The sequence below is a fragment of the Halichoerus grypus genome, chromosome 11 (assembly GCF_964656455.1).
Source record: "Halichoerus grypus chromosome 11, mHalGry1.hap1.1, whole genome shotgun sequence".
Taxonomy (NCBI): Eukaryota; Metazoa; Chordata; class Mammalia; order Carnivora; family Phocidae; genus Halichoerus; species Halichoerus grypus.
Window position 1 is genome coordinate 73803000 of NC_135722.1, and position 27527 is coordinate 73830526.

At 48.8% G+C, this 27527-nt stretch overlaps 1 protein-coding gene across 6 annotated transcripts in view; it reads right to left on the reverse strand.

Moving 5' to 3' along the window:
- Nucleotides 1-13558: 13558 nt before the first annotated feature.
- The window catches only part of SMCO4 (single-pass membrane protein with coiled-coil domains 4), a 71074-nt gene continuing 57105 nt past the window's right edge, over nucleotides 13559-27527 (reverse strand). For 5 of the 6 annotated variants that reach the window (XM_036121590.2, XM_078058688.1, XM_078058689.1 and 2 more), the window contains one exon: nucleotides 13559-14326. In XM_036121590.2, coding sequence (XP_035977483.1) covers nucleotides 14063-14242 — 180 coding nt within the window. In that variant the 5' untranslated portion in view covers nucleotides 14243-14326 and the 3' untranslated portion in view covers nucleotides 13559-14062. Of the gene's footprint in view, nucleotides 14327-26387; nucleotides 26885-27527 lie in introns of those variants that run through there. The other variant, XM_078058686.1, reaches the window with a different exon arrangement.

Genomic DNA, 27527 nt, shown 5'->3' on the forward strand with positions numbered 1-27527 from the left:
TATGCCATGATTAAGATTTATTCCAGGGATTCAAGCCTGTTTCAATATTCAAAAATCAATGTAATCTGCCTAAAGACATACGAAGACTAAAGAAGAAAAATCCTATGTTCATATCGACTAATGAAGAAATAACATTGACAAAATTAAACACCATTTCATGATTTAAAAAACTCAGAAAAATAGTAATAGAAGGAAACTTTCTCAACTTGATAAATAACATTTACCAAAAAAACCTATGGATAATATTTTACTTAAAGGTGAAAGAACACTCAGGACCACAGCAAGTATGTCCATTCTCACCACTTTTACGAACACAGTGCTGGAAGTTCTAGTCAGTGTGATAAGTGAAGAAAAGAAAAAAGGTATCCAGATCAGAAACGAAGAAATAAAACTTTCCCTATTTGCAGATGACATGATTGTCTGTAGAAAGTCCCAAGAAATCTACAAAAGAAGTCTTAGGAGTAAGAGGTGAGGTCAGCAAGCTTGTAGGACACAAGAGAAACATACAGAAATCAATTGTTATTTCTATATACCAGCAATGAACACATGGACATTGAAGTTAAAAATATAATATTATTTACAAGCATTCAAATAAATGAAAGTAGGTGTAAATCTAACAAAACACATGCAGGACTTGTATACTGGAACACTGAGAAAGAAGTGAAAGAAGATTTAAATAAATGAGAGTTATAATGACGGATTGGAAGACTCATAGGAACGATCTCAGTTTTCCCAAAATCAATATATAGGTTTACACAGTCCTGTCAAAATATCAGCAAAATTTTTTTGGTAGACTTAGACAAGATTATTCTAAAATTTATATGGAAAGGCAAATGGACTAGAATAACTAAACTAGAATAACTAGAATAACTAAAGCAATTCTGGAAAAGAGTAAAGAAGATTCAGTCTATCCAATTTGAAGACTAAATATATAGGAAAAGTAAGCAAGACATAAGACATGTTAAGTCTCATACTTTATACAAAAATCAACTTTTTTTTAGTAATTAACAAATTGTAAAATTATACAAAAATGGATGACGGGCTTAAATGTAAAACTATAAAATTTTTAGGACAAAAACATAGGAGAAAAGCTATGGGACCTATAAGAGTTCCTACACGTGAAGGAAAAGCACAATCCATAAAAGGAAAAATTGATAAATTAGAAGTCATCAAAATTAAAAACATTTGCTCCGCTAAAGTCCCTGTTAAGGAAAAAAAAAAAAAAAAAACCTGGAGGGCCTGGGTGGCTCAGTGGGTTAGGTTAAGCAACCGACTCGATTTGGGCTCAGGTCATGATCTCAGGGTCATGAGATTGAGCCCTGCTTGGGGCTTGGTGCTCAGAGGGCAGTCTGCTTCTCTCCCTCTCCTTCTCCCTCTGCCTCTGCCCCTCCCCCTGCCCACACTCTCACTCTCTAAATAAAATAAATAAATCTTTAAAGGAAAAAAAAGCTACTGGGAGAAAATATTTGCAAACCACATATCTGAAAAAGAACATGTAGAATGTATGAAAAGTTCTCCAAACTCAACAGCAAAAAATCCAATTAGAATATGGGTGAAAGACATGAAGACACATTTCATTGAAGAGAATATACAGACTGCAAATAGGCACATAAAAAGATGTTCAACATTATTGGCCATTAGGGAAATGCAAATTAAAACCACAATAAGATATCACTACACATCTATCAGAATTAAAAATTAAAAAATAGTGACAATACGAAATGCTGGCAAGAACACAGAGAAATTGGATCACACCGCTGGTAGGAATGTGAAGTGGTACCGCTACTTTGGAAAACAGTTTGGCAGCTACCGTATGATGTAGCAATTGCGCTCCCTGGCATCAATCCCAGAGAAGTGAAGACTTACGTACACACACACACACACACACACACACACACACACACACCCCTAGCCATGAGTGTTCATAGCAGCTTTTTTCATAATAACCCCAAACTGGAAACAACACAGATGTCCTTCCACCAGTGAGTGATTAAAGAAATAAGTGCAAAACGAAGTTCAGGGGAGAGAAATGGCTGCAGCAGCGGGAGCAGAGAGATGCAGTGTCATTGGCTGCGAAGGTGGAGAAAGGGGACCACGGAGCCCAGGAACTCAGGCAGCTTCTAGAAGCTGGAAAAGATTTTCAAAGCAAAAACAGAGTTGGAATCTTGGCAGCACTGGACAAAGGGAAAAGAAAATTACGAACTGGTCTTGGCAGAACTGGGCAGAGAGAAAAGGCAATTGCTAATGCAGAGCCCCGCTTCAAGTCAGCCTGGAGCTGCAGTGGGCATTGCCCTCCCGGGACCCTCTCTTCCTAAGGACTTTGGGTCGGGGCTGAGCAGCAGCGTATTGCAGCCCCGCGAAGGGCGCCTTGGTGGTGCACACACCCACGTCTGTCTGGGTAGCTCGCAGCTCGAGACTGTAGTTGGCAGTCTTATTCTTCCCGTCTTCCCTCGCCTTGACCCAGAGTGGAGAAAATATTTTACTGAAAAGTGACTTTGTAATGTCAAATGCCAAAGCTCCTATCATTCAGTGTGGTACAAACTGGGACTTTCAGAATTTTGATGAACTTGTATATTTTGTGCTTCTTTAAAAGAAGGGTACGGGTAAGTGAAAGCAAAACGGGAGGATAAGGGGATGATGAGAGCTTTGGGAGTTGGGTTCTCTAAGGAACTGATGATGCTATACCTGTGACTGTAACTTTGTTGTTGTTGTTTTTGAAGATTTTATTTATTTGAGAGAGAGAGAGAGCACGAGCGGGGGGAGGGACAGAGGGAGAAGCAGACTCCCTGCTGAGCAGGGAGCCTGATTCAGGGCTCAATCCCAGGACCCTGGGATCATGACCTGAGCCAAACGCAGACGCTTAACCGACGGAGCCACCCAGGCGCCTCTGTAACTTTTTTTGTTAACACAGTTTGATTTTTAACTCTAAATGAGACTCTGAATTGGATGGTCACATAAATTCACCCTAAAGCCCCCAACTAGTTGGACTCAGTATTATCATGTCCACAATAGACTTTCAAGAACCATTTATAATATTCGGCTTTAAAAAATGAGGGTGCGGGGCGCCTGGGCAGCTCAGTCATTAAGCGTCTGCCTTCGGCTCAGGTCATGATCTCAGGGTCCTGGAATCGAGCCCCGCATCAGGCTCCCTGCTCAGCGGGAAGCCTCCTTCTCCCTCTCCCTCTGCTGCTCCCCCTGCTTGTGTTCCCTCTCTCGCTTAGTCTCTCTCTGTCAAATAAATAAATAAAATCTTTAAAAACAATAAGAAATGAGGGTGCTTTTTTGAAATGTGAACTAATGGGCTTAAATAAGTTACATTCATATTTGCTGTTTATAGAATTGATATCGGTGTAGCTTTTGAGTTTATAGCCAACATGGTATCCTGAAATATTCTTTTTTTTTAAAGGTTTTATTCATTTATTTGAGAGAGAGCATGAGCAGGGGGAGCAGCAGAGGGAGAGGGAGAAGCAGGCTCCCCGCTGAGCAGGGGGCCCAATGTGGGGCTTGATCCCAGGACCTCAGGATCATGACCTGAGCAGAAGGCAGATGTTTACCTGACTGAGCCACCCAGGAGCCCCCTGAAATATTCTTTAACTCATAACTAGTTCTCCTAGCCTCAATTTTAAAAGAAAATCCGATAAGACTAAGTTACCAACCAATCTTAAACATCTTCTATAAACCTATGTCACTATAAACAATGTAACTAAATGCTATTAAAAACAATTCTTTTTTTTATTATAAAAAATAAAAACAATTCTAAAAAAACGGGGTAATCCAAACCATGGAATAGCAGTCAGCAATAAAAAAACCAACTGATTCATACAAAACCTAGAGGACTCTCCAGGGAATTATGCTGAGCAAAAAAATAGCCAATCCCAAATGGTTATATTTTGTTATATAGCAAAACTTTCTTGAAATGACAAAATGACAAAACCAGATTAGCGGTTGCCCTGGGACGAGGAGGGAGCAGGGCCAGAAGGGCAGCAGGTGTGGCTATAAACGGAGCCCGAGGGCATCCTGCTGACCTGGATCGTGACTGTGCTAACGTCGGTATGCTGGTTGTCCTAGGATACCGCGCTCCAGGTTTGGAAAAGGTAGTGCTGGGGGGAACTAGGTAAAGTGTTCACAGGCTCTCTCTGTATTACTTCTTACAACTGCATTTGAATCTACAATTATCTCACAATAGAAAGTTTAATTTAAAAAAAAAGTAGCTATTCTTAGCTCTCCATCTGTTCAAAAACAGATGGCAGGCTGGATTTGACCCACAGGCTGTAGTAGTTAATTGAGTTTAATGCAAACACCAAGAAACCCTATACATGTTCATTTAGTGGTGTTTTAGATGCTAAAACTTTAGAGATCTAAGCACAACCAGAGGTCTTAAAAAATGTGTTTTCAGTCATTAGTTCTTGTAACTACTGTAGTGGTTTTCTGGAGGGAGGCGTCCATTGCCCTCCTAACTTGAAAGGGATACAAACAGTGGGTCTGTAACCTCCTCTGGATCTGGTCTTCAAAAGCCTCTGTTCGTGCTTTCCTATCAGCATCATGAGCTCAGGTCTGCTAAGCCAGTTACCACGCATCCATTTGCTTTCCGTCTTACCAGGTGTAGTTCTTCTTAACTCTGCTCACTTTCTCTTCATCCCGGGAATTCCGTTTTCCTTCATTGTTTTACCATCAGGAGGGAGCAGGTGCTTAGCTCACCATCATTAACCAGAGGTCTTTATTCAAATAATCATAGTCTGAGCCAACGCATCAGGGACTCATGTGGTTGTAAGGGTTTAGCATGACATCTGGGCTTGTCATCATTCTTACCCAGTGAAGAACTGGGATGTGGGCATATGCCCCAACCCATGGTATTTCGGGCACATGGACTCAAATCATCACGCTGGACGTAGCTGAGATTAGTTCTTATCATTACTGCACGTGGTTAGACTAGAAGGCAGGGGGTCAAATCCTAAGCGGAACTTGAAGGAGGAAGTACAGTAAGATATCCTTATTTGGATGTGGAATTTTCTTCAAAATCCTTTTTTCTCCTGCTTTTTGTTTTGTTTTATTAATACCAATATTTGGGGCCCATCTTCTCCAACTGCAGGCTGGAGTCCTAATCTTAGATACTTAATCAGAATCTATGAGGGTGCTGCAGGAAGAGATAGGAGATTGAACCAGTTATCTCTATAGACCTTTCTAGAAATGTACATTTATAGCTTTATGGAAATATCCTCTGAGTTCCAGGTAGCAAATTTACACGTCAGCCATAAGCTAAATGCCAGCCTGGGGAGATGCTCTGCTGGGGGAGAGCTTCAGAGTGGGGCAGACTGACGGTGAGGGGCAAGAACAGCTAAGCACAGGGCTCCTGGGGGCTGTTCGGGAGGGGCTCAGCCTCTGTTGGGGGCCTATCAGGATGATATGCATCCTGCCTCAGGCTCTGCCACCCACTGAAATGAGGGAAAAGTTAGGATATGACAAACACAAGGAGGACATTTCCTCAAGGTCACGGCTCACCTAGGATGTTTGCATGAGGGCATTAGGAACTGCAAAGAACTACTTGTGTTATCTATTCTGCTTGACATTTTGCAGGGTTGACACATTATCGAGGTTTGCATTTATGTAGAAAGCAAGGATTTAGAGCATGTTAAGTTGTGCCATTTTGACAGGTAAGATGGTATTCTAATATTATTTAAACAGAAATACCTTTGTTTATAAAGTTGCGCTTTTTTCCCCCCTGGACTTGCTGGCCATTTGTATTTTTCTTTTGTGAACCAAGTGTTCTCTCACTTATTTGAAAATATTTACTGGTCACCTCTGTTAGCTCCTGAGAAAATAGCGTTAACAAGACAAGTTCCTTTCCCATTTCATTAAGCTCATGATTTAGAGGAAGTAGATAAACATTAAATAAGTAACACAATTTTTATAAATGTTTCTGAAACTTAAAAAAAAAAGCCAAGAATTTGATATATAAGAGTCAGAGTTATTTTATTATGTGTGGGTCTTCTAAACTTTATCTTTTATTCACTTGCTCTGTCATGAGCTGAAAATGGTGAACAAAAGTCTCCACTTACTAGTATGTTTCTGTCTGTCACCCCTTGTACTTCTCATAATTTCTGTTAAGAAAAACTTGATCATTTTACCTGGTGCAGCCACTGTGGAAGACAGTATGGCGGTTCCTCAAAAAGTTAAAAATAAAACTACCCTACCACCCAGTAATTGCACTACTAGGTATTTACCCAAAGGATACAAAGATACTGATTCAAAGGGGTATATGCACCCCGATATTTATAACAGCATTATCAACAATAGCCAGACTATGGAAAGAGCCCAAATGTCCATGAGCTGATGAATGGATAGAGAAGGTGTGGTATTTATGTACAATGGAATATTACGGAGCCATCCAAAAGAATAAAATCTGCCATTTGCAACAACATGGATAGAGCTAGAGTGTATTATGCTAAGTGAAATAAGTCAGAGAAAGACAAAAACCATTGATTTCACTCATATGTGGGGTTTAAGAAACAAAACAGATGAACATAGAGGAAGGGAAAAAAAGAGAGGGAGGCAAACCATGAGACTGTTAATGATAGAGAACAGACTGAGGGTTGATGGATGGAGGGAGGTGGGTGGGGGAGGGGCTAGATGGGGGATGGGTATTAAGGAGAGTACTTATTGTGATGAGCACTGGGTGGTGTATGGAAAGGATGAATCACTGAATTGTACATCTGAAACTAATATTACACTGTATGGCTAACTGCAATTTTAAAACAATATATATATACATATATATGGAAATTGTTATAAAAAAGAAAAACTTGTACATATTCATAATTTTTAGATCTCCATCTTGAATTATATACTCTATCATTCTTTATCTCTTCTATGCTTTTTGCTTCCATTCAACTTTAACAGTGAGGTTGTGAATACTGCTTTCTTCTAGTTTCCCAGACAATTTCATGTTCTCCTGTTTCTTGATACAAATATTTAAGGCTATAAATTCTCCTCCCAGCACTGTTAACCATATTGTCATTTTCTGCATGTATCACTGATCTACTTTTTGCCCATCCTCCTAGTTTCAGTGGTCTCAAATCACTTTAAAGTATATCTTTTTTATATGATGAATACTTGCGTTTTCCTTATAATCCTATTTGAGACTTTTTCTCTAAGTATATCCAGGCCACTTATATTTACAGAGACAGCTCTTTGATTTTGTTTCTGTCATCATATTTTACACTTTTTATTTCCATCGATGCTTTAAAATAATTTCCAGTATGTGACTTACTTCCTTTGCTCATGTATGTGTTCGATCATTTTAAAGGTTTTTATTTTGTCTTACCTTTAAGTGGTTACCTTTATTTATTAATCTCCTTTTCATTAGTGTCTATCTAATGATGCCATATAAAAATGATGACAGGGCACCTGGATGGCTCAGTTGGTTAAGCATCAGACAATTGATTTTGGCTAGGTCATGATCTCAGGGTCATGAGATTGAGCCCTGCGTTGGGCTCCATGCCGCGTGTGGAGCCTGCTTAAGATTCTCTCTCTCTCTCTCTCCCTCTGCCCCTTGCCTGCTCATGCTTTTCTCTCTCAAACATAAATAAATAAATAATTAATAAATAAATAAATATGACAAAATAATAGTATGCTTTTACTTCTTCATACTCCCCCCTTCCACTAAATTAGCTAATTATATTATTTCTACTTATTCTTTCAGTACTTACCCTTATACTTTAAATTATAAACTTGAAATAATTTTTACTCCTAATGAGAGCAGGAATTCAGAATACTTATGCCACTTCTTACCTTCTTCTCCTACCTCCAACTTCTGTTATAGTGTTTTTGTATCCATAACTTCCACACTTAATCCTTCTTCGTCTTACAGCAAATTCTTCTGCTGTAGTTCTTCCATTTATCTCCTGATTGTTTGGACTTTATCCTCTTATAGCTTCTTCACAAAATGGTCATGAGAGATATATTCCTTAATTTTCCCATGTTTGTGTGCATTACATACACGCAGAAGTGGTAGTTTGATACATTCTCTTACTGGAATGGAGACTGGTCAGGAATATGTGTCTGTTTCGTTCATTGGTGTATTTCAATGCCCAGAACAGTACCTGTCGCCTAGTTGTACTATAAATATTTGCTAAATGAATATACAAAGGAAAACACAAAAGTAGTCTTGGGTAGCGCTTTTTCCTCCTGAGAATTTTGTCAGCATCAATCTTCTAGTGCTAAACGCAAGAGAGGAGACATCTGAGGCCTGATTTCTACCTCTGTAACAATTCATTTTTGGTTCTCAGCATCTGACCTTGAGGTGCCTAGGTGTGGTTTTTTGTGTGTTTATCTTGCTTGGAGTTGTTGAACTTCTTGAATCTGTGGGTTTATATTTTTCATCAAATTTGAAAAATTTTAAGCCAATTTTTATTAATGTTCCATGTGTGCTCTTAAAAAATATTCATTCTCTGTTGAGTGAAAAGATCTGTGTTTATCTACTAGATCAAGATGATTAATTTTATCATTCAAATCTTCTATCTTTGCTCTTTTCAGCTGGTTCATCCATTTCTGAAAGGTCTATCTTAAAATCTGCAACTAAAACTGTTGATCTATTTCTAGTGTGTCCATTGTCACTTGCTTTATCTATTTTGAAGCTATGTTGTTGGCAACATACATATCCATGATCATATCATTTATTATTACGTTCCTAGTATATGTCAGCCTTTGCCCCTTATGGCATGCTCATTTTATAATCGTTTTGCTAATGTTAAAATTGCTGCTATGGCCAGTCTGAGAGGACTGAGTGAGGCAGGGAATTTCAATGTTTCTAGAAAATCTGGGTAGATGAATGGATGGGAAGAACTTCAACTGAGCCAGTAATGCAGCTAGAGGCAGGGGTATTTCAAGGTGGAGGGCCTTGCAAAAGGAGTCCACGATGGGCTTTATGCATTTACTCCAGTCCACATGAGTTGGTGCTTTGTGAGTTAGGCCTAATCCCAAAAGGCTTAATATGCTTTCTCAAAGAATGGAGGTGATCAGCGTGTGGACAGCTGTGCTTTGTTTCAATTGGAAAAGGAATATTCACAGGTGGAGACAGGTGTCCTTCCTAGGAAGGTTCAAAGATAGACAGCCTGCATATAATAATGAGGAAGTCAACAACAAGGGAAGGAGAGAGATCCTTACCCATGGCAGTACTGAGCATCCCAATGCTCACTCTGGTCTACTTTCCTTAAATTATTACTCAACAGCTTAAGGGATTAAAAGCTTTTTGAAAAGACTGGCTCCTTTCCAGAGGACTGGCAGGCAGGGAGATAATACAGATGACCCAATTGAAATACACTGAAGTCGGAGACATTTTCCTTATAGACTAATGAGAAAATACTCAGAATAGAAGAGGACAGACTGGCTACTAAACTGCTCAAAGCCCCATAAGAAAAATTAGGCCTGATAGAGCGGGTGAGGCGAATCCTACAGACATAAGTGCTCTTCCTTGATCTTGGAAGCCTGAGGGAAAGTGGGACAAGAATCCAGAGGACGTGAAAACCCTCACCCAATTTGAGTACAGATATCCTGAAAGAGTCATGAGGAAACTACTCATATATTTCCTTGATCTTAAGATTCTGTACCTCATTTATTCATGCTTAACCAAGTCTGTGGCAAATACTGTAGAGAACACAGAATTAGAGATGGCTCCTAGGGTGAAAAATTACATTCAAGGTAAGGCAGACACTTCAATAGACGAATGGATAAAGAAGATGTGGTCCATATGTACAATGGAATATTACTCAGCCATCAGAAAGGATGAATACCCAACTTTTGCATCAACATGGATGGGACTGGAGGAGATTATGCTAAGTGAAATAAGTCAAGCAGAGAAAGTCAATTATCATATGGTTTCACTTATTTGTGGAACATAAGGAATAGCAAGGAAGACATTAGGAGAAAGAAGGGGAAAACGAAGGGGGGGAAATTGGAGGGGGGCGACGAAGCATGAGAGACTATGGACTCCGAGAAACAAAATGAGGGTTTTAGAGGGGAGGAGGGTGGGGGATGGGTTAGCCCAGTGATGGGTATTAAGGAGGGCACGTATTGCGTGGAGCACTGGGTGTTACACGCAAACAATGAATCATGGAACACTACATCAAAAACTAATGATGTAATGTATGGTGATTAACATAATAAAAAAAAATAAATCTCATTGGAAAAAAAAAAGTAAGGCAGACATCTTTAGGAGGACAGACCACATGGGACATTTTCTATACAGGGCTATAAAGGAATACACACACACACAAATACATACACGCACATATAATATGATGGTAGACTTCCAAAAAGAAATCTAAGAGCCACAGTTCCAAGAGATTTCCTTCTTTTTCTACCTCCAACAGGTAAATAATGATGTGAGATCCTTTGGGGGGGAAAGGGAAGGACGATCATCCCTTCCATCTTCCTAACAACCCTGAGGCAGGTGTCCCCATCTCCAAAGTACAGGTGAGTCTGATAGCACACATCCTATTTCCTCATGAAGGAGGCATGGAGGAAAGGTGTGGGCCGCTCTGTTTGAACTGTCAGGCAAGGAACGAAAGCTGGTAGCTTCAGAACCAGGAGAAACACAAATACATCTTCGCATCATGATTTTTTAAAACACATCAAGTGACACCTTTTAAACCAATGACAATGGTTTCTATTCCTGTTTCTAAACCCAATTCCTCTTTGGGAATTTGCTCTTCAAACCCCAGCATGACTTTCTATGAAACTCCTAATAAATCATTCAGTTTTGCCTTGAAGCTGCTGAATAACTTGGAATAATGTGAAAGCTGGTGTCTCAAATCATTACCGGGGCACCCACATGGGAGTACTATTTACCCTGGGAATTGTTAAATTCTACCCGCAGTAAATTGGCATCTCCTCCTGGCCAGGAGGTGGTTCACATCAAAGTTGTGTTAACTTTTTTAAAAGTCCATTTTCAGCCTGCTTTTACCAAGCCTGTCTGGTAATTGCCTTCTCTTGAAAATCCAGATCAAATTCACTAGGCCCCCTGACAGACAACAAAGAGGAAAACAGTGAGTGAAAATAAGAGCCAGGAGCACCTAAAGGATCTGTTACACAGTGGATGGTGTTGTGTCGGCCCGGCAAGGAGAGCCTTGGGAGGCAGGCCTTGATGTACGTTCTGTGAAGTTTGACAAGAAGGAAAGGAATGGCCACTTACTGAGCATCTACAACGTTTCAGGAGCGATGTCATGCCTTTTTCCTATTTATCCTCCCAACAGCCTCCACATAGTAAAATGAACCTTACTTGATCTATGTGGGTTAACTGCAGCTCAGGTTATGGGACCTGACTGAGGTTATCTGACTAGAAAGTGGCTGAGTTATGAGTTCCCAGAGCACATGCTCTTCTCACACCATACCCCAAATGTCCTAGGCAAGAATGCCAAGATGTTGTAATAAGGAACCCACAAAACAGATATTTCTCCTGGATTGCTACGGGGTTGAGGGTCCTGGCCCAGCGAGCAACACGTGAGAGACTGAGCGGGCTATTAGATACCAAGTGGACAAAGCCGAACTCACGGCCTAAGATGGCGTCCGAGGCAGTTCATGACCACTGTCCAGTAAGGACTGGTCACACATACCTGGGCAGGAAAGGCTTCTTTAGATGGCGAGAGTGGTGAGAAGGAAATCAGTATTTATTAAGAGATAATAGATCTTAATGATGAAGAGCATGGATGCTGGAGCCAGACTGTCTGAACCTTAATCTCACGTGCTGTCTTGCTGCAAAACGACCCAATGTGTGTGTGCACGGGAGGATGGCTGGGGGTGGGGGCAGCAGAGATGGATGAACAAGAGTGGCCGTGTGCTGGCTTGCAGAAACTGGTCAATAGCTCCATGAGGTATGTCGTATTATTCTATTTTTATATATGCTTGAAATGGCCCATAACAAAAGTATAAAAATAAAAACAAACAAACCTGGGCTTCTCCACTTACTTGTTATCAGATACTGACAAGTTTCTTGGCCTGCCTCAGTTTACTCATCTGTACAACTGCGTACTAACAGTACCTACCTCCTAGGGCTGTATGAGAAATATGTGAGTTAATATGTGTAAAATGCTGAGCTACCATTACTATTCATAGAGTAGCCACTATGTCCCAGGAGCCGGACCTGGCTTTACAAATTTACTGTTGCAATTGATTCCTCCCATCAACCCTATGAGGCAAGATAACCTCCACTTTCATGTGAGGAAGTGGACTCAAGAGGGGTTCCGGCAGCAAAACCTGCATAAAGACCCAGGTTTGCTCGATCAGCCCCGTTTTCTACTAGATGGCCCACTTCCCGAGAAGTGACTTGACCAGTTATTTACGGACAGGGAAACCGAGACTCGGTGGGCTTCCACTGTTCTGAGCGTAGGCTGGGAACTAAACACAGACCAGGCGATCACGCGACACATGGCCCGGGCTCTTTCTAGCGGAGTGGATGGGCATTCCTTGCACCAGCCTCAACAGCCACTCTTGGGACAGAAGGGGGCATAGCTCCGCATCTCAGTGGCCCTGCGGCCGCTGTGAAGAACACGAATGCCTCCTCTTTGCTCTGCACCTGAATGAGCAGGTCCCTGAGGCCATGGCCTTCAGCCTTTCCCAGACCACAAACACTGGGGCTCGGAAGAGAACCGAACAAGGGAGAGAAAAATAGAAACTTAAGAAACATTATAGGCTAGCAGCCTCTGCGTTTGATAAATATTTTAGTAAATCTCTTCCCCAGGGCCACGGGCACCTGAGTGGGCCCAAGGCCACGCAGCATCTCCCTCTGAGACCAGCTCTCACAGAGGGGCCCACGGAGCTCTGTCAGCCCCGCTGAGGCCCAGGAATGCAGGGCATCAGTTGGGGTCCTTCCTTCCAACAGCTGCTTCGTCTTCCTGAGGAACTCGCTCCAAGAGGCCCCATGGCCCCAGTAACCGCCTGAGCCATCAGTGAGCAAGTCATGTAGCCACCGTGATTAGAAAAGCACTTCTCTCCCCACAAACCTCTCTGTAATCAGCAATGATGGGCGGACCAACACCCTGACAATAGTCATCATGAATCTGACTTCCAAAAAGGGGTCACTCCCTCGGGAACCAGGGCCGGGCTCACAATGCCCTCAGAATACAATGCAGAACCTTTCTGGCAGGGCCAATTTGCATCAAAAACTCAGCTGGACTGCAAACAATTTGCATCCTTTCAGCGGGAACAGAACCGAGCCTGACCTTTCCCTCCAGGACCACTTCCCCGTTGCTGTTTCTAACTGGTGTAAAAAGCACTTGTAGTCATATTCCAATTAGAACTCTTCCTTCGCTCAAACAGACCAATTAGTGCACCCTGTCTTCCCCCTCTCAAGAGTCTCTCAATCTTCAACCGATCCAGACAAAAAGCAGAAGCCATCCTGGAAGTGATTCAAGCAGGGAGCGGAGAGGAGGTAGAGAAGGTTGGTGGGGGGGGGGGGGTTGCAGGGAGAGAAGAGGGACACGGCCTCCTGGAGAGGGTGCCCAGCACCTCCTTGCGCTTCCCTCAGAGCAAGGCCACCTCCTGGCAAAGCAAGATAAACACCCAGTTTAAGGCTATTATCTCCTTTATTCAAAAAATAAATATTTCACTTTTGAGTCAACATATTTCAAATCACATTAAGCACAGAGAAGAAATACAGTCCCTTTGGAAATCGTGAACCACATGTAGGCAAAGAGTCATGTTCTAAACAATGGGGATGGGGTGAGCACTGATTCCAACTGATTCATGACCCAGAAGATTCCTCCTCTCACCAGGTGGAGCTACATTATCGATTTCAGGAGTGAAAAAGAAACACACACACACACTGCTTTGAAGTCTGAAAGGCACATGAAGTGGACCATAAAGTGTATGGCACATTCACTGATAAAACGTTCCCTATTCCCTCCCAGGGAAATTGGAGAAACTTTAATCAAGTCAAAGACCAGAGAAGACAGGGTGCTCCAGCTTAGAGCTCAGCATCAGGAAAAATCTCTGAATACGAAAGCCATTTTTCTTTCGCTTTCCCCCTCCCGGGCTTCGGCTCCCTGCTGGGGGAGTCTGCCCCCTGCGCTCACTCGGTGACGGCGGGGCGCGTGGCCACGTACACGTACACCACGATCAGGAGCACGACCACGGCCAGCGTGGGCAGCACCACCGTGGTGATCTGCTGCCGGGCCTCCTGCATGGCCTGCTTGCGCTCCTTCTTGTCCTTGGACGTCTCCTTCTTGGGCTTGCCTTTGAGCTGCCGCATCTTCCCCGAGTAATGCTGGGAGGGTACGTCTGGAGGGGGTTTGGAAGGAAGGGCCACACTCCTCTGGTCAAGGTGCCGAACCTCCTGGGGAGAGAACGATGATTAAAAATGAACGGGGGGAAAGGGAAAAGAAACTATAAAGTGAAAGGCAACTGCTAACCTACAGCTCAGAAGACGGGGAGGGGGGGAGGAACAGTAGGGCCCATGCGACAGATGTCAGCCCCTCTATCTAGCGGGTGTGGGGGTGAGTGGGATGTACCCTGGGGCTCCAGGGCCCTCGGCGAATGGGGAGTAGGTCTCCAGCCTGCTCACTTAGGGTCTCTGTGCACGTGTGACATGGAAGGCCTGGAAAGCACGTGGTCTCCACTCAGAGGAGAGGGGCACCTGCTCCCCTCACTGTTCTGAGTGCCGCAGCCTCCCCAGCCAGGCTTCAGTGGCCAGCTGCAGGCCACCTGCGGACTCCAGGCACGTGACTCCATCTTGCCCAAGCCCTGGGCCTGATCACAGGCCAGCTCAGCCTCCCTGCGGCTAGAGAGAGCCCGAAGGCACAGGCTTCTCCGTCTCGGCACTGGTTCACCCATCCGTCACACCTTCCTGAGCACCTCCCGTGTGCCGGGCACTGCTCGAGGAGCTGGGGACGAGGTGGCGCACTCCGTCCCACCCTCACGGTGCCCATGGTCCGGGGGTGCCCCGTGGGTTGCAGCAGAGTGGAGATCTGGGTCAGACAGACAACAGAGACTGGCTGAGCCTGCGGTCCGGCCGCCCACTCAAACTAGGATTCTGGTACATTCTGTGCCCTGAGGAGGTGCTCAGGTGGTGAAGCCGTGCTGTCAGGGGCCTGGGAATGAATTACAAACCTGTTACAAAACCTCGTCTGGAGCAACAGCTCCAGACAAGTCGGATTCTTAGCTCTTTGGCTGACAATGAGATTGAGAAGGCGTCTGGCGCCTCTCAGGGTCCCCAGAACGGCCAGAGGACCAGGCTCAGGAAATGAGCAGGACAAGGGAGCCGGTGCGGCCATAACCAGAGGCCAACTCACACCATGTCACCACCTGGACCCTGCCACTGGAGCACGAGGTGCTGAGGCCACCACCGCTGTCCCTGGTGCCGCCGCGGTCACTATCCGGGATGAACTGCCGAACGCCTGGCTTCTCTGCGCCACCAGCTCCCGTGTGCATCAGACTCGGGATGCCCCCAGACCAGCCTCTGAGTCTCTACAGTAGGCGGAGTGTTTTCTAAACACGGCCAAGAGGTGGCGGCTGGGTACTGGACAAAGAAGACATCTGTCCATCACAGTATCCCGGGACTAGCGTGGAGTTAGATGCTCTCGGAGGCAGGGGGGCAGTACTCTTCAAACAAAGGGACTTTTGTAACACGATCTTGTGTGTGCAGTTTTGTCCCAGGGCAGTGGGTGGCCTGTCACCACGCTGATGAGGAAGATGGCATTTACACCTAAGTGACCATGTTAAATGGCAGAATCTGGAAAGGGGCTTCTGAGACAGAAGAGGTCTTGTATGAGACCTAACTGTTGGCAGAGGGATGTTCATCTCCTACCAGTCCTCTCATCACATGTGGACCCGGGATTTTTGTCTGTATTAGCCACATCGGGTAGAGTTTCTTATGGTGCAAGATGACCAATTTTCGTGCACTGGGATGGCATAAGGCCAGCCAAAGGCAAATATTAAAGTTCAGGGCAGCCCTATTTTGGCAAGTGTACAATTTCCATTAGGCTTTTAAAAATACTCACTAGTACTCTCTTGCCACCTGACAAGTGTAGGAATCCCTGCTTTACCAGTTCTCCTTTCCGAGTCTTTCCCAGAACACTCAGACGGACCTGGGGTCAAACCCAGGACATCCCACTGACCGGCTGAACGGCTGCGGGCAGGTCCCTTCGCCTCACCGGGCCCCACTGTCATCAGCTGAACAATCTGAGCAGCTTCTGTCGCAGAGGCCGACCGTGAGCACTGGAAAGGGCCCACGTCCACGGTGCTCTGGCCGCCCATGGGGGCGCAGGACAGGCTGCGAGCCAGGCGGAGCCAGCTTCCTCTCCCCACAGCTCACCTGCCCCCCACCCCGGGCGGCCTCCCTGAGCTTCTCTACGCCCCGGCTACCCCCTGGGAGGGGCTAAGCACAGCGGCGTGCCCCTCAGCGGACGTGCTGAGGACGAGACGAGAACCTGGAGAAGGCACTCAGTGCCTCTTAGCTGTTGGATGGAACAGGCTTAATATCCCCGTTTGAGAGGTGAGGAGACCAAGGAGCAGGAGAAGAACTGTGCTGCCACGGGTCACGCAGTCCGTAAACAGCATCAGCAGGGGCAGCATCCCCTGCCGGCTCTGCAACCACACTCCCTCCGTCCCCGACACGGCCTCACAAAACTGTTTAAAAAGACACAAGCATTAGCCGCCCTCTGATCTGCAGCTCTTACCCCATGGAGTTAATGGCCTGTCGGTCTATGAAAAATGGAGGGGCCGCTGTTGCTGCTCGCAGGACCCCTCACGGGGCCGGGCACGGGCAGGCAGCCCCGGAGCGCGGGGTGGCGAGGGCCCCGGAAGCTCTGGCTCACAGCGCGGGCCCTGACTTTGGGCCTGCTCCTTCAGCGGCTGTCTGCACCCCCACCTTAGCTCTCAGGGGCAGCAGCCTCCGTGGTGCCAGCTCTTGACGTCTGCGAGATGCATTCAGAAGTTCCTGGAGGCTTAGGAAAAAAGCCTCAAGTTGCTGGGGACAGTACAGGTCTGGTCAGGACGTGAAGGACGCACACGCAGGCCTGACTTCTGGGCCCTCCACTAAGCTACAGTGGGCAGCCTTCCTGCTTTCACTCACCTATGCCGTGGGCCTCAAGCCACAGCCCCACGCTTTCCCCGGGGCCCAAGAATCAGGGACAGCATCTCTGAGATGACACCGGAGGAGAAGGAAGGGGGCCAGGGGGGACAAAAGTGGGATAGAACAGCAGGAGTGGAAGGAACCAGGAGGAGAGTGTGGGATGGACCTGGAGAGGGCAGAGGCCAGGTCATCCGGGGGCTCACAGGCCACAGTAAGGAGCCACGTTTTTATTCCAAGAGCAGCACAAGGTCCTGAAGGCCTTCACACAGGGAGGCACAGGCTTTCAAAAGCTCCCTCGAGCTGGCCCGTGGACAGCAGGGCATGGGGGAATGAAAAAGGAGGCTCCTGGAGCAGGCCGGGGTGCGAGGGGGATGGTTCCGTCTGGGAGAGGGAGTGGTGACCCGGAGGAGGGTACAGTCGGGCCATACTTTGGGGGCACAGCTGACAGAAATCACAGGAGGCGAACCTAAAGTTGGGAGCTTGAGCAGCTGGCTGGGTGGTGACCCTGCCTCATGAGCTGAGGGAGAAGGGGCAGACTTGAGAAAGAACAGTAAGTGCTTGGCTCACACCGATCCATGGGCAAGGATGCCTATTGGACATAGCCATGGAAATATCAAGGAGGCGGCTGGAGCAACGAGTCAGGAGCTCGGTTGGGGCTGCAGATCTATATTTGGAAGTCATCACCTCTTGGACAAGGTGAGCTCACGGAAGGCAAGGCAGATGGAGAAACGGGCTCGGCTGGGCCCCCGCAGCACCGGACGGTCGGAGGGTGGGCAGGGGACGAGCAAGCGAAGAAGCTTGCGGAGAAGAGGCAAGTGAAGGGGAGAAGCAGAACAGAAAGTCCTGGCGACCACGAGAGTCAAGAAGGGCACTGCTTCCCAACACTCCTGAGAGCCTCTGCTGGTGTTGGCAACGTGAAGGTCGGACATGAGGGACCTCGGCGGAGCGAGAGGGGAGGGTTCCGACTAGGGCGACTACAGCGTCGTCCACAAACTCTTGCTTCTCTGAGAGAAGCCTGCGCTAGAAGGCAAGTGAACACTCCGCTTCCCTCGCCTACAATGTTCTGCCATGAAGAACAGTCAGCGGGACTGAGGCGTCGTGCACAGCTGCCCGGCATCCTGGCGCAAGCTCCCGAATCCCCGGAGGACTCGTGATACACGGCTCCAGGCCGGCACCCTGACCAGCACCGGCCCGGCCATGGTCTGAGGTCGCGCGGGAAGCCCTTGCGCAGCCGGGACAGGAACTGACGCTGAAAACGTGGGGACATCTGGGGGAGCAAGCGGAGGGCCCAGAAGGGCCGCTTTGCCCTGGAGAGACGCAAAGGCACAACCTCGAATCCAACGGGCGGCAGGAGAAGAAGGCGGGACAGGAGGAGACAGGTCCGTACTGTGTGGTAGGAATGAGAGGCTTGGACTTTCTGCGTGAAACGGGAGAAGTCTGAGGAGTTGGGAGGTAGGCTGGAGGAAAGAGCAGGCATGAAATGACCATCCTGGAGGATAGAAAAGCAAACTCAGCAGGGACACATCAGCCCTTCTGGGGTACATGCTTCATATCCAGGCCTTGCCTCCTTCTGGACCATCAGGACCACCTTGCCACACACGCTCTGGCCTCCGCTCACCGGACCAGGCGAGGTGGCCTGCGGGGCCACGGCTGGCTCATCCAGGCTTGGCCAGAACCTCTGAAATGTGTGGCTTGCCTCAAAAAATTGAGCTGGGTCCACAGGCCTCTATTTCAGAAATCTATGCTAAGAAACATTAAGGGACACTGAAGTTGGACAATCACACAGATGTAGCCACGTGGGGAGCCACCTGACGCCACGTGCGGAAGACACCAGGGAAAGCCGGGTGGGGGAGAGCAGACGGGCAGAGGGAACCGCTCCCCTGTCCTTCTGGGGGAATCCCTATACAGCCGGCGCTACAAGGCTCTGGTCCGTCCAGGACACTGACATGTTTCTGTCTTCTGGGGTTGGTACCTCTTCTACCCTGAGCTAGCTTCCAGGGAAAAGAGCCCTGGCTACAATAACTGCTCCAGTTTCAGCCACAAGGAGTCCAAAGCCCTGCCTCTGTCACAAAATCAGGGAGTAGCCGAGCCCAAGGTCAACCGCATCTGTCTGACTCCGAAGCCTGAACAGTCGCCGCCCACTGTGCCTCCTCACCCCCCATCTCCCTTACCCACTCCCCACTTTGGGGCCACATCGTTGCTTACCAGCCCCTCACAGAGAGGAAACCGAAGACGGAGCTCACACTGTGCGGTCTGACTTCTTCCCAGCAAGCCGCGCGGGCACGAAGGAGAAACCACTAACACAGCTCTAGCCTTACAACTGTAACTGCCACCTGGTCCCCCTGCCTCCAGCCCCCCGACCCCGGGAAACGGAAGACTTCACAAACGCTTGAGTCCCACCCAATTCTAATGAAACTCCGCCTGCTCTGCCCCCTCCCCCACCAATGCCAGCCCACGGCAACTGGTCAGCACTGCAACATTCCCACTGGTCCCCAGCGTGCGCGGGCAGGCGGCAGGGAGGCAGACAGCAAGGGGTGGGGACACAGCCTTTCGTACAGAATCGTTTTAAGTTCACGATTTTCTCTGATGATAGCCTTCCAGCGTTTTATATATATATGTATACACACACATGCTTGTGTAGATACACGCTTATTGAGTTTTTAATGGGTATTTTTTCCAGGTTAGAGCTCATAATGTACATAGAGTGCTGAACCCTAACGGAGAAACAGCCAGCAGCAGAGGTAAGAATGACGGTGGGAAACCAGGTCTGACCCTCAGCTCAGCCATGTCCAGTCACACAGCCTTGGGCAAGTTACTTAATCTCTCATGCCCTGACTTTCCTCCTCTGTAAAATGGGGTAAGAAAACCTGCTTTGTAGAGGTGTTGAAAAAATTAGGAAGGACGTATTATCTGCAGGATCTCGTACATTAACAGGCCGTACCGGATGCTCAGTGAACGGCAGAGAGTAACCTGCTCTCCAGGGAGGTCCGTCCCGTGGAGATGCACATAAAGGGAGGAACCACCAGGGAATTCTGCATGTTGTTTTTGTTTCTGAGCCGTATAACCTGTGGATGATGGAATCCCCCAGTTTTTTCTCTCTTGCCTGCTGAAAGCTACCAGTCACCAATCTGGTGGTGGGCAGGTGGGTTCAAGGGTCTGATGGGAGAAGGTTGGTTCGGGTTGAGGGAAGATTCAGGATTACACAGATCACTGCCAAGTCTCATATTCCAGAACTCCTAACCCTTCCCTGCTCAAGGTAGCAGGCGGTCGCCACCAGCCCCACGTGGCTCCAGTATTAGAAATCTGGTTGTGGTCCAAACAGGGCTGTCCTGGGGTGTAAAATACACACCAGACTTTGAAGACTTAGTATGAAAAGAAATAACGTAAAATGTGTCACTTAAATTTTTATGCTGATTCATGTTGAAACAAGACTTTGATAATATATCAAAATATAATAGTTCATAATGAATTCTCATTCATGTTGAAATGACAATACTATTAATTTCACCTGTTTTCCGTTTACTGCTTCAGTGTGGCTACTAGAAAAGGTGTAATTCTATGAATGGCTCACATTACCCTGCCCCTGGACAGTGCTGTGCCCACCCCGTGCAATAAGGAGCAGCACAGCCGGAGCAGCTTTCTGCGTCTCAGCCTCAACCCCCAACGGTGAGGGCTCCGCAGATTTACAGCCAGCCCTAATAGATCTCCCCAGCCGTACCACACCCCGCGTGAGCCCCAGCCACCCAGGTACCTGAGCTCCCGCCCTGCACATGCACACCTCCGTGCCAACAGAGCACCCCTGCAGGAGGCCCCCTCCCCCTGCACCGTTGCCAGCCCGTTGCGCCCTCTCTCATCCTCGGCCAGCCCCTGTGCGTGACCAGCAGCAGCCTCCCCCGACTGAAGCCCTGGCTCCCTCCTCGGTGCGGTCTCAGCACTCAGTGTCTGCCCCTCCTACAGCGCTGACCAGGGGCCCGTGACCAGCTGGGGCTCCGACGTCCCCACTGCGCTGTGCGCTCCTGGGGGATGGCAACTGTGTCTTGCTAGTACAATTATTCCCCTGGCTTGGCATGGCGCCTCTCACATAACAGGTGCTCAGCAAACACCTGCTGGATTCACTATCACAGCTCGAACGGTCTAACGAGCTGTTCATCTTCCATACTAACCACAGAGTTATAGCAGAAAATTCTACAGCACGGTAGGAAAAGTTATAGCAGGAAAGAATAAAGTAGCTAGCTGCCACTTCTAAACGCTCAGTTCATTCTCAACACAGTCTTGCAAGATTGGTATTCTTTACCCCCATTTTACACGAAGACACTGAGCTTCAGAAAAGTATGATGACTTGCCCAAGATCAAATACTATTAGGGAACCAGCAGTCTCAACCCCAGTGTAAAATCCATACATAGGCACTCGTTAAGTATTTAAGGAATGAACAGAATGAGGATTTGAACTCAGCCCTAATTCCAAAGCCCTCCCATCCTGTCGCTGTGACCCCATGACGCCTCCCAGGGGCCCCCACAAAGAAGACGAGCAGCTCTCACTTCCTGAAGACCCTCTGTCGGGCTACCACACTAAAGCCATCTACAAACACGCAGAGCTCATGTGGGCTTTAATCCCATTTTGCAGACAAGGGAGCTGGGGCTTCGAGAAGGCTCCAGGTAGTAAGTCAGCAGTGCAGCTGGATTCACCTAGCTCTAGCTGGCTCGAGAACTGTGCTCCCCCACTCCACCCAGCCGCCCCCGGGTGGCCGGGCATGCCCCAGAAGCACAAGGTGATGGGATGCAGACTCAAGAGTCCCTACTTGGTTCCTGCCCATCTGCTCTGGAGGCCGAGGACTCAGGGAGTGTGTGTGGGAGGGAACACAGGCCCTCCTGGGCTCGTCTCACCTGGCAGCGGATAAAGCCTGTTTCCTACAGCCAGACTTGTCCTAATTCCTGAAAAGCATTACCGCACGCCCGCCCCGTGCTGGGCCTCGGACCTGGGTTCAAGGATGCACCGTATCGGGCCTGAATTGTCCCCGTGGGCCAGGCTGCTCTGATGTTGCCTGTCTTCACTGCTGTTTTCACCTGATGTCCCAGGCTGCTGGAGGGATGCCCGCCGAGGACAGCGCAACCTGGCCCGGCGACAGTGTTAGGCAGCTGCGAACTGGACATCCGCACACAATCAAGGCGAGTACAGAAGCCAGGCCCCGGTGGTGGCTCCCCACGGGAGACCACCTGCCTAGTTTCCACGCCGGTCACCTTTTCTCAGGTGCCACGGCTCTCCTGCCTTCAGCAAAGGCAGTTGCAGGTGCTCTCGGAGAAAATGGCTGCATTTTTCTCGTCCTTGGAAAGCAGGCATGCCAAGGAATGAACAACATGTCCGAACAGTGTATGTGGCGGGGCGTCTACCACCCCTTCTGGTGGCTGCGCCATTACCCTAACAGGAAGCACTTGAAGGACTAAACTGCTTCGTGCCCGGCGCCGTGAGGCTGGGGAAGCTGGCCTGGGTTCAGGGAAACATAAACTGCGGGCTTGAGGGCAGCAGTTCTGTGGTTCCTCAAGTGCGCCTGCTTCATCTTACGTCCCTGGTGGTCAGCCATAATGGGCCTGTGATCACTTCACTCCCGTGTGCCGCAGAGTGGGGGCCGGGGGTGGGCAGGCTGCCAGGAGACTTGTGCAGGATGGGCCTCCCGACACCCGCTAAGCACCGGCTGATAACCTGAGCGCCTTCCCCGGGAACACAGACCTGAACACAGTGACAGACACAGGCCCACAGGCTCCAGCCGCCCCCCGCCCCCCACCCCCCAGCTGCTGACGGGCCACAGAGGTTCGGGGGGGAGCTTTCCACCTGATGGCCGGCGGGGTGAGGATCAGAGCTACCGACAGACAGAAGCCAGCGGACACACACACGTGCACGCAGTTCTCTCACCAAGGGCAGAAGGGAGAAGAAAGTAGGTAATTTGGTGGAGGCGGTATCGGCTAGTCTGAATAAAAACCCAAGAATGCAAAAGAGCCTTCGGGCAGGTTGTTGAATAACACAGACATGAAAAGCTACAGTTCTCGCTAAATTAGCTAAGTCCCGTTCCTATGGCACATGGGGTTTACAAGTGCCTTCCTATGCATTATCCGTTTCACCCCCACAGTAACTGTGCACGTTACATGTTATGGTCCTTACTTAACAAGAAGGAGCACACGGAGCAGTTAAGCTCATGTCAGGGTTTCCATCCTTGTCCTGGCACTTTTAGGGTCTGTGGCCCTGGGCAAGTAACTCTCAGACTTCCGATTATTCTCTCTATAAACCAGGGATAAAAGTACCTGTCATTCAAATATGTTTTGAGCACCTACTGTATGTCGGGGGATAGAATGGGGATACAGCTATGAACGAGACAGGCAGAAGGCTGCCTTTGGGTAGTTTACGAGGACATGGGGAGACAGGCAACCAACAGATGAACAGAACGTGTGTCAGATGATGCTATGTGTGGTAGAGAATAGAAAGGGGAGGGGTGGTAGAGAGGCGGCACGCTGAGAGTCATCCACCAAGGAAGGCTTCCTGAGAAAGTGACTTTGGACCAGAGACTCTAGGAAGTAAGGAAGTGACCTGAGCAGATTCTTGGAAAGACCTTCCAGACAGGGCAGAGCATGTGCAAAGGCCCGAGGGTAGCCCACACCCCAGAGGCAGCGCAGCAGCCGGCAGGGCTGGAGAGGGCAGAGGGGAGCATGCAGAGGTGAGGCCAGAGAGGGAGATGGGGACCACCGGAGGGCTCGGCCTGTCGTTACACAACTGGCTGTAGGGGGGCAGAGCTGAGGCAAGACTGGTGAAGGTGCCTGGGCATTATCCAGGTGAGACGCGGTGGCATGGTCCAGGGAAGGTGCAGACATGGTGAAAAGTGGTCAGATACCAAGTGCACTTTCGAGGCAGAGGCAACACGATTCACCAGCAGACCGGAACTGGAGTGTGAAAAGAGAAACGGACGAAGGCCTGAGGATGGGGAAGAACAGAGGGGCCATGGAGGCACGTGGGGAAGAGGCAAGGCAGGCTGTGTGGGGGTGTGGGAAGCTAGGACGCATCGAGTTGGAGATCCTAGCGGAGCCAGCGAGCAGGCAGCGGGATGCAGGAGTCTGGTCCGGGGTGCGAGCCGTGCTGGAGGCAGGAACGTGGGGCTGGAGGCGCTGAAGGCCACGAGGCTGGGGAGTGAGTGCAGACAGGGCCGGGGGCTGGGATGGAGCCCTGGGGCGATGTAAGGCTTCCATCTGGGAGGACAGAAGAGGAACCAGCAAGACAGACTGAAAACGTGTGAAAGGAGGAAGACCAGGAAGACCAGGGTGTCCTGGGAGGCGAGTGCAGAAAGTGCTCTAATTGGTCACAAGTAGGTTTCAGGGGAGAGATGAGGAGGAGTCAGTGTTACGAGTAGGTCCCAGAGGGGAAGGGGGCAGAGAGGATGGAGACCACCAGTAGGCAACTCTTCTCAGGACAGGGCTCGGAAGCCGAGTGTCTGCGCTGCAATCCCAGCCCTGGGATTTCGGGCAAGATGCTCGATCTTCCCAGGCCTCCGATTTCTCATCTGAGAAATGGGGATAAAAATCGTACCTAATGAACTGATGAGAATAATGCCTGGTACGTACATACTACAGAAACGGCAGGAGCAACATCCTTAGTATTATTAAAAGAGGGTCAGAGTTAGGGGCTAGGAGGACAAGGGTTTGGCTCTGTGTGTAGGTAGTTAAGGCAGTTACAGAATGTTCGTATCATAGGGGGAAGTGCACCAGGACAAGGAAGGAAAAAGAACTGATGGAAGCACCCCTGGGGGAGACAGAGCGGGTTCAGGGCCACCAGCGTGGTGCTGGGAGCAGGCCTAAGTTCTCCAGTGACCGCCACTGCTGTGCGTGAAACGGGAAGAAGGAGGCAGGAAGGCGGAGGAGATGTCGGACGTCTGATGAGCGAGAAGCTACGACACAGTTGTCCCCGAGAGGGACAAACGCAGCCGAGGACCATCGTGTGACCACAGCAGCATGCGGCGCACCTGCAGCCACAGGTCACAGATCCTAAAGCGAGGAGAGCCGGGTGGCGCCAACTGAGCAGGTGCGTGTATGGGGCGGGGCGGGGGGGGGGGCAGGATGGAGGACATTAGACTGAACCAGGGCGGGGGCTTGTCAGGCCAGTGTGATCAAGTGAGAAAAGGAGGTGAGGACCGCATGAGATTACAGAAGCGAAGCACTCGGCGCAGGCCCTGGCACCCCAAACCCCACGGTTGCCCTGCCCGCGGTGTCCCCCTCCCACCACACCCGCCTCCCCTCCGCCCCCAACACACACAGAGCTCCGGTTCTGAAAGCCCTGCTGATGCTCAACTCTGCTCCGTCTTCGGAGCTGCATCCCTCTTTTTGGTTCAAGTTACAGTCACATTTCTCAGGATAACATGTGACAAGATGACACCTCTCCTGCTGGACTCCAGGAAAGCAGAGACGCCTGCGTGAATGCAGGCCGGTCCCCACTTGCTCCCTCCAAGAACCAGCAACAGAGGCTCTTCCAGCCCCGAGGAAACAGTGCCCTTCCAGGGCCTGCCCTTCGACGACGCGAAACTCTCAAGGTGCTCAACAGCCAGCTCCTCTCGCGCCCACAGAGGAGGACAGAGAGGAAGCAGGGCCTTTGACGGGTCTTGTTATTTAACTGTGGACAGCACACTGTGCTTCTTTAATGAGGAGTCAGAGAGAAACTCACAGCGACCAGCAACTTTGGTCCAGCACAGCCACTTGGTTTAAAACCAGTTGACCTGACACAAATCCAACCGGAGAGAGGAAAAAAAAAAAACCAACCTCAAGAGAAAAGAAGTAATTTGAAATTCCTGCAAGAGGGTTGAGAACAATGGCTTTTGAGATGCAAAGAGCGCAACACAGTTAACAACAGTGCACATCGTAGGGCCTGAGACCAAAGTCCTACAAGGGACTATGGAGGCTTATGGTGAGCAACCATCCTGTTTCTCGTCATTAGAGAAAATGCCCACTGCGATCCACTAATTTCCCAATCAGCTCATTGGCTGTGACCCACAGCTGATAAACACTGGATTGAGAAGTCCTCTCTGCTCCCGCTAAATGGTTAAATCCCATTTCCCAATGGAGTTGTGCCAACAAAGGGTCCAGAGGTCCTTCTATCAGAGAACTTAAGCTGCGGGCTGAAAATTCCTGGTCAGTTGTGCTCTGGAAGGCAGAACCTGAACAGATGGCAGAAATCTGCTACTTCTGGAGGAGGGAGCTCTCTATCTCTAGGGGAAACCAAGAGACGAATGGGATGGGAGTCAGAAATCAGATGGAAGAGATGGACCCGGGTTCCGCTGCGACAAGTCTTCTCCACCTTGATGAGTGCCAGGCTGTTGGGGAATGAAAGGCAGGCAACAAGTGACATCTGTGCAAGCGCTCAGGAAGGCGGCAGCTCCGCTGAGAATGTCACTCCTTAAATGGCAGTTCCGTATCCAAACCCGTAGGTTCCCTCACTTCATGTGCTCCTCAGTTAGGTACTGGAAGACAGAGGGAATTAGAGGAGGCATCGCTAATTTAGCACTTTGTTAATGACAGCTCCACTCTGTGACAGCTCAAGACTAAGGCAAGGTTGGGGGGAAATTCATGAAAACATGCAGACCAGCCAATTGTACGCACTGGTTTTTGCTGGTTTTTTTTAAGGCCGTGCTTTGCTAACTTGTCCATCTCAACTATGGCAGATGTGAGTGAACATTCATCCCTGGAGGCCAGGGCTGGGGCAGAGCCACTGCCGGAATAAAATTTCATTTGTCTCCTCTTTTATCTAAAAATGTCAAGCAATCGTGTATCACGCTGGCCCACGATGTGCATGGCACCGTGATAAAAGCCTGCTGTGGCTGTCACTGAATGCTGACCGTGTCCCCATGCGGGAGGCTCTACTGTGTCACCGGCTCCCGTCTGACAGGCGGGTATGTCCCTTGCCCAGGACCACAAAGCAAGTAAGGGGCGGGACAAATTCAAACCCAGACAGTCTGGTTCCAGGGCCCTGCTCTTACCCACTAAGCGATGTTGAGTTCTCCTCCAACACATATCCATATTCGTTTCAGTATCCTTTTTTTTTTCCCTTTTATTTATTTTAGAGAGAGAAAGAGAGAGAGCGGGGGAAGGGGCAGAGGGAGAGAATATCCACGCAGACTCCCACTGAGCACAGAGCCGGACGCAGGGCTTGATCTCACGACCCATGAGATCAGGACCTGAGCAGAAACCAAGAGTTGGACGCTTAACTGACTGAGCCCCTCAGGCGCCCCTCAATATTCTTTAAATGTTATTTCTCCCACATCTTTGGATAAAATGTGACCCCCCCAAGGAAGATGCCCCCCGGGGCTCTGCCTGCACGCTGGCATGCTCTGGAGCACCCCAGGAATACAGGACCACGACCTGCCAGAACTCATCCGCTGGTCGTCTCGCTCCCACGGCCAGGCGCGAGGTAAGCAACGGCCCTCGGCGCACTACAGTC